This window comes from Triticum dicoccoides, chromosome 3B, assembly GCF_002162155.2.
Source record: "Triticum dicoccoides isolate Atlit2015 ecotype Zavitan chromosome 3B, WEW_v2.0, whole genome shotgun sequence".
Taxonomy (NCBI): domain Eukaryota; kingdom Viridiplantae; phylum Streptophyta; class Magnoliopsida; order Poales; family Poaceae; genus Triticum; species Triticum dicoccoides.
The window spans coordinates 188713306-188724185 of NC_041385.1; the positions used below are offsets into that span (position 1 = coordinate 188713306).

Here is a 10880-nt window from a genome sequence, read left to right on the forward strand (position 1 = left end):
CTCTATACCCTGTTTAGGTACAATACGACTCTAGGTGCATATGTAACCTACCTTATACACAATATTTGACACAGCTCCAACAAATTCACATTGTCGAATATTCTCTCCCACCTTAAATTCATCCATGCATCAAACCTTCATGTACTAATGCTACTCCCAAATTCCACGTGACTCCATCTGCAACTGTAGCCTCTTCTTTCTTCATCGCAGTCAACGCTTGAGCGAATTAAGTTTCTCTTTAATCTAGTTTGCACCCAATTAAACTCTCAGTTCAAAATCCAACAGACTATATCCCCGTCCCCTGCGTCGCCTCTCTGGCGACACGGGCGGAAGCAAACAACCGCGCCGCCGGACTCCTTCCTCGTCCCTTCCCTGCCCGCCGCCGTCGCCGGAGGATGCCGCCGGGCTAAGCCCGTGTGGCGGACGGCGGTGGCGGGGCGCGCTCGTCGCCTGGATGTGGCGGCTCTCGGTGGGGGAGGCTCGGGCCCCTTGGCTGCTCTGCGTGATGGCATTGACTCGGTGGGCTTCTGCCGGCGTCTCTCCCCGGCGAGTCGGGTGTGGGTGGGGCCCCCCTTCTTCTCCGGCGGATCTGGGCGTCCTCCTCGCATTCGACTTCGAGCTGGCTCCTAGCGGCTCTCTCAGCGATCCGGTGGCTGCAGCTCGTCAGATCTGCTGGCTACGACCGGATCCGGCTCTTCCACGGTGTTGGGAGGCCGTGCCGGCTTGCTGCTCCGGGCTGGTGGCTGTATGTGGCTGGGCAGTGCGGCCGGGGCTACGGCTTCGTTCCTTTGGGCTGGTAGCTGGCCCTGGCAGGTTTCGGGATGGTGTGGCAGTCCTCCCCCCCGGCTCTGGTGTTGTGAGGAGGGTCTGTGGTTGTGTGGTGGTGCAGCGCGAGGTGGGTGTCAGTTCTGCTGGTTCTCGCATGCTTCGAGATTTGAGGTGGCCCTGCGTGGCGGTGGCGCGACCGCTGCGGCAGGTGTGTGCGGGTCAGCGGAGGTGTTGTCGGTCTTGGTCGACTGCGTGGAGGTGATGGTCTGCGTTGCTTCAGGCGAAAGCCTTGCCGGTGATTGTCGGCCGGCGGCGGCGGTGCCTGTGGGCGTCGCTATCCTTCTTGGAGGCGCCGTCGTGTTATGCGCAACATCTACTTCCGGATCGAGCTCTTCGGGTGAAAGCCTAGACCCGACTGGGTCGGGCAACAACGTCGTCCTTACGGCGTTTCCTCCTTTGGGGCGTTGCTTTGAAGACCGGTGATCCCTCTTTGTGCTTCCCTTGGGCTGGACGTACACGGCATCATGGTTGGCTGGTGCCCAACCGGTGATGCGAGGTGTTGGCGTTGTGACTCGTGCGGCAACGATGATGGTGGCGCGTGGAGCTGGGTCGCGGCTGGTCCTTCTGATGTCGGCGGTCCGATGCGCCTATGGGTGTGCCTATGTTTGCTTCTCGCTGTGACAGAGAAGTCGGAGCTGCACGTGGCGGGGCCCCTGCGGCAACGATGACTCCATGAGGGCGGTTTCAGCGGACGGTGCTCTCCGGAGGTTGTGATGGACTAGGTCGGTACGAGGCTTGCAACTTTCTCCCATGAAGCGCATCAACAAAATCGGAGTTGCCGGTCTTGGACGTCTTGGCCGATTGTTTGGCTTTGGCCGATGAGGTCCTCCGGTGTCATTCGTTCGGAGGGGTATTGATGGGTCGTCAGTGCCGAAGTCGGAGTCGCCTGCTCGGGGAGAGGTGATGACGATAACATTGCAGGCAACCTCGACAGTGTCCTCTCCTCGGCGGTGTGCGTGGTCTTGTGGGTGCCAGGTCGGCCGGTGTGCCCTTTGTGTGGGCGTGTTGTGACGGTTTTCGCCCGGTTTCCCGTTAATTAACCGGGCAATTCTATTCTGCTTAATCAATGAAAATGGCAAATCTTTTGTCTCGTTTCAAAAAAAGAAAGTTTGCACCCAATTTCCGGCAATGCTATCACACACTAATCACTGATCTACTGGAAAGTAAACAACTCTCTTATTAGGTCTCACATATAAGAGTTACTTGAACTTAACATCCTCGCTTTTTTTAGACTTTTTGTATGAAATGAACAATTTTTCCCGCTGCTCGTAGTCATCCTGAATCAAATTCTTGGTACACTGCTCTAGGATATCACTGAAGGACACGGGTTTACCTTGCGAAGCGAACTTAGCATCGTGCTTTTCCCATATCGCGGCCTAGTGTTTGAATTGAAACCTTTCCTTCCCTTAGAAACCACGGGTGTTGAGAGTGCGGTTCCCAGAGATTTTGCTCCGGAGGTCCTTATACTTTACTTTGTCCTCTTGGTATGGTTGGGAGTTTAGTAAGCAAGGAACACCTCTCATTCCTCATAGTTAGTCGTAGAATATAGTTTTTTCATTATTTTTTTTAGAAAAGGAGGAAGACCCCAGCTTCTGCATCTGGATGATGCATGCAGCCACTTTATTAATTATTCACAAAAGTCCTTACAAAGGAATACAACAGTAAGTCTGGAGCCACCGTCTAGGCAACATCTGTCGCTACTCCTATCCAGTTAATGAAGGGATGTTGATAGTCCGGCCTAATACCACAGACCTCGCAGCCAAGCCTAACATCTAAGACCTGAGACCCCAACCTAGCCACTTGCCGGGCCTGGGGCACACACTGGCCCGGCGTGCTCCCAGAGGCCACTGCCGCCAACTGCCACCTCTCCATCTTCAGAACTGTACTGATGCATCAACCTTGCTCAATCTAGCTATCGTCGGCGCCACCAGGGCGCCCAACGGCACCTCTTCTCTGCGCGCAAACAGCTGAGCACGTCGCGGTCGCCACTGATACACCTCAGCATCATGCTGCCAAGTACCACCAGCCGACATAGCTTGAAGTCTTTGGAAGATATGTCGTGCATAGCACCCGCCGACCAGGCATGACAAAGCGTAGCACCTGTCGGTCAGGCATGACTTGACATCTCCACCGAAGCTCCGTGCAAGACGAAGCCGCTCCACCTCCTGCCCCTGACTTCCAGCGTTGCTCCACAAACGATGCTCCCAAGAGAGGAACAACACCGCAGTGCCACCATCGTTCAATCTGGAACACCAGATCCTAGGGTTTCCTCCGGAGCAGCACGAGTGGGTCGACGGTAGTTACACGATGATGCCTCCATCAAGGTAACGGCGTAGAACACCGCCATCACCTGTCGTTGGCTCGGTTTTCACCGGCAACCATGTCTCCCCAACTCGTAGCCGGGACTAGATGATGGATCTCGAGATCCGATCACCAAGCCTCTGGTCGGCCATCTCTGGCGAAGAAGATGACCACCACCACTGGCCAGCGAGACGACGCAAGATGAAGTAGGGCACTGCCAGCGTGGTCCTGGCCAGCACCACCAGCGCTAGGCCCGCCAGGACCACGCCTCATGGCTGAGGGCAACGGCAAGCGCTGCCATGACGGGGACGCAGACCCGCAGCCCAGATCCGGCCCACCCACGCGCCGCCAAGTGGCCACCACCAAACGCCATTCAGGGGCAGCCCCGCCGCCGTGAGGGACGCCGCCCCACGGGCAGCAGGCGCCAGCCACCGGCGGAACACCGCCGCGCGTCACCGGTCGCCACGAGATCTGCGGTCGGCCATGGCGAAACGGCGAGGACGCCCCGCCGCCACCTTCCCTGGGGACCACACGGGCTTCACCGGTGTCCCCTCCGGCGGCGGCGAAGCGGGGGAGGAGTGGGGAGGGACGGCTGGCGGCGCGGTTAGGGTTTCCCGCGTGCACCAGAGGCGACGCGCGGGGGCGGGGCGAAGCCTAAATAACCTCATCTATTTTTGATAACCTCATCTAAATCATTTCCCTCTTCCAGTAGTTTGTTTGCACTGTATCTCTGGGAACTCAAGGCTGAGGTGAACGTGAGCATGGCATGTCTTTCTAACAGCAGGTCAGGCCATGTCGTGGTCGTTGAACTTGAAAATATCTCTCATTTTTGCTAACAGCAGGTCAACCCCTTATGGACTTCAGGTTGATGTTGTGGTTTTCATGGACGATGGTAGCTAACACGTTACGCCACTTATTTGTGTTCTTCTTGGGACAAACGTGTTTCCCGCTCTTGGCAATTTGAGTTATCATGTACGTAGGCTTCCGCGGCTGTTTTGCTCGTTTAGCTTCTACACCATTTCCGTCTTCTTCTTCTTTAGCCCTGTCAGACTCTTCTCCCCATCTTGCGCTTCTTCTTCAGCACCACCGGTCTCTTCTTCGGAATCCGTGTCACGGTTTTCACCCGCGTACTCGTCAACATCATCATCCTACCGGGGATCTTCATGATGGGAAGGCACCGACTCATTATTAGTAGGCGACTCATAGGCGCCGGTGCACCGGCGGAACGGTTCGGCCGGTCGCATCTGGCACATTAGTTTACCTTTTTACCAACCGTCAGATCAGCCTTTTTGCCTCGTTTCTTCTTTCTAAAAAAGCACATCCAGTTGTTCGTCTGGACACCCGCCATGGACGCTCTTAGGCCTGCCTTGAAGCATCACCAGCTCGCCGCCGGTCCCATCCTCACCGTCCTTTGCCGCACCGCCATGCCGTCGGCAACAGCTTTTTTCTCACGCCCATTGAAGCTTTTTTAGAAAACAGTTGAAGCTTTTTTCGTCAACGGTTCCAGCTTTCGCGGTTGCGTGGTGGCCGGTCCCCAAAATTCATCACCTTCGATTGAAGCTCCCCTAGGAGGCTGGTTGTAGCATTTTTTGTAATCTTTGCAGCTCCCTCCATGGCATCCACAACCTCCTTTTTCTCTCTCTTTGAGAGCTTCCAGCAGAAAAGATTGATCCAGCAAAAAATCAGAAATAGGGGAGTAGCAAAAGCAAAGACGGTGGTAGCAAAAATCGAACACCGTTGTAGCAAAACTTGAAGTGGTTCCAGCAAAATAAGATGGATCCAGCAAAAATTCATATGATTGAAGCAAAAAATCTCAGCAAAAAAACTAGAGTAGTGTTCTTGAAGCAAAAAGAACATATGGTTCCAGCAAAAATTAATATGATTGAAGCAAAAAAACTAGAGTAGTGTTCTTGAAGCAAAAAGAACATATGGTTCCAGCAAAAAAAGTGTGATTCCAGCACCTCCGATTAAGGTGGTCGTAGCTTTTTCTCTAGCCGGTTCCAGCACCTCGGAGTGTGGACGCAACCTTTTTCATGGCCGGTTGCAGCTTCTTCAACAGTTGCAAGAAAAAAAAGAAGGTTAAGGATGGGTGACGAAGGGGATGGAGTTCATCCATGGCTGCTGGAGAGAGAAGGGGATGGAGTTCATCCATGGCCGCCGAGGAGAGAAGGGGAAGGAGTTCATCCATGGCCACTGAGGAGAGAAGGGGATAGGAGAGAGGAGGGGAAGGGGATGGAGTTCATCCATTGGTTTTTTTGGTGGCTCTGCAGCTGCTCGCAGCAGCGTGCTCGGAGCTGTTCCGCGACAACAAACTCACAGCCGGTGGAGCGGGCAAGGACATGGCTGCCGCGGGGAAGAGAGACAGAGAGGAGAGGCAAGATTGGGGAGGGAGAGAAACAGAGGAGGGAGAAGATAGATGAGTGTGTGGATGGATAAGAAGGGGAGGGTGGGCGGTGCGCGGGTCCCGCAGGACACGTCATGGTGAGAAGAGCAGGGGCATTCGATCTATTCCAGGTACGTGCCGCGTGCGACCGGCCCAATCTTCGGCCGGCGCACCGGCCACAAACGTTTCCCTTATTAGTATGCGTCCACTTCGAAGATGGGGGTTCTCTTTCGCCATCTTATAACTAAAAAATAATTGATTGTATAAGTAATTGACCATGTAATTGATTAAATAAACAATAAAGTTCGTAAAACGATTTGGAAGACCTTTCTAAAATGGGACGTATTGAGTGCCAGAAATTCAACGAAACGGAAATATATAAACATTTTGTCAAAATGTTGACACTCATTTGTATTCCATGGAAAAGAAGGTGACAAAGCGTGAGCAACCAAATGTTACATCGGCTCGATGGCCGGCACCATCGCGAGCAATCAATTTGTATCAATGCTAATTATGTGGGAGGAGCTCACCGAGATGGGGAGCGAGCGGCCAAGGATGCTCGAGGTCAGTGGAGCTCAAGGCGTCTGTTGCGGGTGAGGTCGGGCTCGATGGAGGCAGGGGTCGAGCATGCTTAGGGTTGGTGGAGCTCGGGATGGCCGCAGGCCCGCAGCCAATGAAGGGACTCCAACCACTAACCTCGAGCATCCTCAGCCAATGAGGTGGAGCTCGATGAAGGCCAGGGGGCGAGCATGCTCGGGGTGGCCGCGGCCGGTGATGGGTTGGACTGCAACAACCAGAGCTCAAGCATGCGGCCGCCGCCAACGAAGGGAAACGACACCATGGGTAGGGGAGTGGAACGTGGCCAAAGCAGCCAAAGGCGGGGAGGTCGCCCGAGCAGAGCAAAGCTAGCTCAGCTTGAAGTGCCGACAGGTAGGAGCAAAGCAAGGCTAGTACAGCTTCACAAGTGCAAAATGACCGGTGGGTTGTGCGATTCCACCGGCATCTGTTTCGAGCGAGGGGTCACGAAACCAGTTCTGGCGAGCCAGGCCGTATAAATGCATAGGGGTGGGAAGAATCTTGCGCACAGATCACATAGTACCCCCTCCGAAGTCACACTTCATAAAGTTTTACCATATTTATATGAAAAAATTGATTTCATATTATGAATGTTAATTTTTTTTCTATATAGTTGGTCAAATTTTATGAAGTTTGACTTCAAACAAATCTTATATGCGAAGTGATCGATGGGAGAGAAAGCTGGAGCACGTGCGCAGACCACCGCTCCCGCTGACATAACTAAATCTAAATTACCAGCAAAGAACAGAAGATACCAAGACAGTGAGAGACATGCGATAAGATGGCAAATAGTAAAAAGAAGACAGGCTACACTTGTTACACCAATTCCACCAACAAATGCCCAATAAATACATCCGCCACCTGAATGAACGCATCTCCCAATGTTCTGTTGTTACCTCTTATGAAACAGTTGCCTGGTTTACGCCAATCCCCAGACAAATATATCGCCTCTATGATGTCAACATGAATAATGTACAATTCACAATCTCCTGTTCCTCTCCTTATTCCAGTCTCCCGATCCTAGAGACGAGGCCAATGTTGCTTTCCTCAGTTTCTGCTGGTTTTCGTATTCCTTCTCAAGCCGTGCCTGAGACGATACATGAATCGGATGCCTTGCGGCATTGCTGTGGTTTTGTCTCATATCAAGCATAAGGCCCTTCTCGGGTTTGACAGGAGATACAGCATCTTCAATAGGAACAGGCCACCTGATAAGCCCTTCCCCTGGGTTGCTCATGCACACAGAATCGTTCTTCCTATCGACCACTTTCTTGGTAGAATGGTTTCCGCTGCGAGCTGGATCACTATTCCGAGAGCCCGAGGAGCTCTCAGCTGTACCAAACGGTGATGACGGCTTACGGGCTTTCACCTTATCAGGAGGTGACTTTGGCAAATTTATTGTCCCATTGCTATATACTTGGGGACTCCACCCTTCCGTGCTTCTTCTCATATCACATAGGGTCTCAGCTGCGCACAATATCTTCCGTGATGCTGATCATGGAGCTCATATCAGCAAATCAGCAAATTTTAAGAATTGAAAATGGATAATACAAAATATGCAACCCAAATGAAATAGTAATCACGGTTCACTAAAAACCCGCAGATAGCTAGATCTAATGACACAGAATGCAAAGGGGCTTTATACTACATATCATTCATTGCATTATCTTAGGTTGTAGCATGGAGAAGGACCAAGAAGTGATATAGCATGAAAAATAGTTTGCATAATCACTATAATATTCTTTTGGTCAACAAAGCTTTTTTACGTCCATAATACAATTAAAGCAACTTTGAGTTCCCTAATAAACTGTGTCATACCTTGACGTGCTTTCAGAAGAGAACGTTCACCGTCATTCCTCTGGAAGCTATCTGAGGAGCCCACATGGTCTAGTGGATGCAGTTGCTGCGGACCATGCTCGCTTTCAGTTTTTCTCGAGTAAATAGTTTGTCCGAGGGATCCAGAAGTTGATTCCGTGCAGCATAAATTAGATTGTCTGCTACATGAATCAATGATAGACGACTTTGCCATATCCATTTCCTGAAGAAGATCATCAATTTGATGGACAGGTAAATCTTCGTAATCCTGAGAGGTTGGATATGATCCAACTCTCAACCACTGCCAATGGATGTTACTCCTACTTGACCCATGTTTACCAGAGTCGACGCTCGGTCGGTAAACCCCAGCTTGTGAGTGTGACCAAGTAAATGGTGGCAAACTAGCTCCATGAGTTGTCATGGAAGGCCCTGTAGCTGAGCTCTCGCTTCCAGCTGATAAAAGAGAATCAAGATCATGTCCTTGGGGAAGTGTTAAACGGCTTAGGATGTCCTTTGGGCAAACATTGCAGACCTCAGTTTGTAAAGGATCCTGGGTAGCAGTAGTATTACAATAAACATAAATGATATTGTGAGGTGCTTCAAGACATGTTAATGATTTAAACACAATTGATTCCACTTACCTTAACCAAAGAGGATGGTTTGTCACTACACTGATCTTTGATATCAGAGCTTGAGGTGGTTGCTGAATGCAGCCTAGGACTAGGAGTAAAATTACCATCTTTTCCAGGACTACTGTCCATGTCAGATAGCATAAAAAAAGCTTTTCTGACAGAGACTAGGAGTTCATCTTTTGTGTGCAATACCTTCTTTCCTTTTTCTCTTCCTAAGCTGGAATATTTGTAAGTGCCATCGAGAAGTTCACTCAATGTCAGGTTCTCAATGTGATTCGTGATGTCACGGATATCAGATTTAAGGCCATGTGCCCCTGAATGAACAGATAAACACTGTAAGGTGACATGCAAGAATACGTGATCAATGATAAGAGGCCTAAAAATTAATCAATAGCATGTTTTCTCCATTACAATACCATATTAGTCATCCTAGGGTATTCATAAATATATGTTGAAATTGAACAACGAGATTTCTTGTGGATGCATATAGCGTACTTTTTAAGTAAAAAGATGTACACTGAAGAACCACCCACATAGTAAAATACCATATTAGTCATGCTGTAGGTTATGCATATCAGATGAATTGAAAAGGCCTAATGATGCAAAAGTCACTGTCGGCCATGAATTATAATAAATGATGATGCAGATTGCAGAATCCTACATATGTTAGTAAGAAAATCATGTACCACTTAAGAACGAACAAAAAAAGGACAGATGTGCCATTAGTACTGTTTTTCATATTAGTATTACAATTAGAGAGATGCAAAGCAACAAAAATGGAACAACTGACACTAAAATGAAACTGGAAACAGAAAGGCAAGTTGGAACATGTTTAAAAAATAACGGTCACCAAATAGACAAATACGGTATAAAAACCAAGAAATTCAAGAAAGGAAAAAAAGAAATTAAAACACCAATATGTAAAAGATTCTAGCATTCATCCCATTAGTGTTTATATTTGTGTGAGCAAACACTAATTTGCATCATGAATGAGTTGTGTACAGCCATAACGAAACTCGGCACTACATCTGTTCTAAAATAGATGACGCATTCTACAAAGCATACAGTCAAACTTCTATATCTTTGTAAACTAACTATTTAAAAATTATTTAGGTTGGTTAAGTGGAAATAAAAATAACACCATAGGTTTGTCATGAAAAAACATTCCACGATATAATTTTGTATCATCTCATACTTAGATATTCATAATACCGTGATGGCCAAAGATGCATTTAGACACCATTGCAAAGTCGAATATCATCTCTATTAGAACTGAGGGGGTATCATTTTAACAAGTAATAGAGGGAAGATGAAACCAAAACAAAAGTGGGTGCTTAAAAGGAAAAGCAATTCCATGTCAATGAGATTTTATTTTATTTAGATCATATGATTAAAATGTGAGAAGACCAAGAATTGCCCTTTGCAGGTTAAAAATGAAGCTTCTAAAACAATCAACAATGAAACAAAACAGAAATCTCAGAACTAAACAAGTAACAAAATTAAAAGGATCTATACAACTAGATTCCATTGCCCACATCATCTAGGATCAATTTACTGAGAAAATCAGTTATGGATGTGAGCGCCATAGAATAATAACTATCTTATAAATCTACATCCACGATCTGGCATATCATGTTCTTTATCCAGGGACAGCTCATGAAAGGTCAAATGAACTAACAGATCTATATTTCTCAAGCATACCAAACATAGGGAGTGCATCATGTACAGGCCATATGCTGACAAATCAAGAGCTAACATGCATACCTAGTATGTCTAAATGTGGAACTTTGTAAGTGAGAAAGTTTGCACTATGATAAGACATGAGAAGGATAATAACTAGTATAACACATCGATAAACAAAATCATAGTTGCAACCAGTTAATACATACCAAGCATGCCATTTCCCATGAAACTGGAATCATGATTTCCTAAACCAGACTTTAATGTGAAACAATCATATTTAGATCTGACACCAGACCTAGCATTCTTCTTGTCAATTCTCTTTGCATCAGAAATGCGCCTCTGCTTTAGCAACCCAGATTTTTCTGTATAACATTAAAGTAAGGGCAAAAGCAATTGCTGTTAGAATATCAAACTAGATAGAAGCATTGACGCTAACTAGAGCAAACAAATGACTGCACGCACAAGGTAGAGCTATATCAGATGTTGTACGAAAGCAGAGAATGGCACATTGTACAGCAACTTGTTATCTAAAATGAATCATAAATCAAACAGAGAAAAACCATTAATCGCATGTATATGTATACGGCAGCGCTAAAGCGAGTGTCAGCGTAAAATGCTAATCCTGCACTCCAGCCAGGTCACGAGTGCTGCTCGGCTAAAATATC

The 10880-nt window shown here is 48.2% G+C and overlaps 1 protein-coding gene across 1 annotated transcript in view; it reads right to left on the reverse strand.

The window, feature by feature from the left end:
- Positions 1–6840: 6840 nt before the first annotated feature.
- Positions 6841–10880, reverse strand: part of LOC119275473 — an 11368-nt gene continuing 7328 nt past the window's right edge. Inside the window, exons 3-6 of the mRNA XM_037556323.1 lie at positions 10422–10577; positions 8542–8846; positions 7904–8450; positions 6841–7576 (exon numbers count right to left, since the gene is read on the reverse strand). Coding sequence (XP_037412220.1) covers positions 7068–7576; positions 7904–8450; positions 8542–8846; positions 10422–10577 — 1517 coding nt within the window. The 3' untranslated portion in view covers positions 6841–7067. The remainder of the gene's footprint in view (positions 7577–7903; positions 8451–8541; positions 8847–10421; positions 10578–10880) is intronic.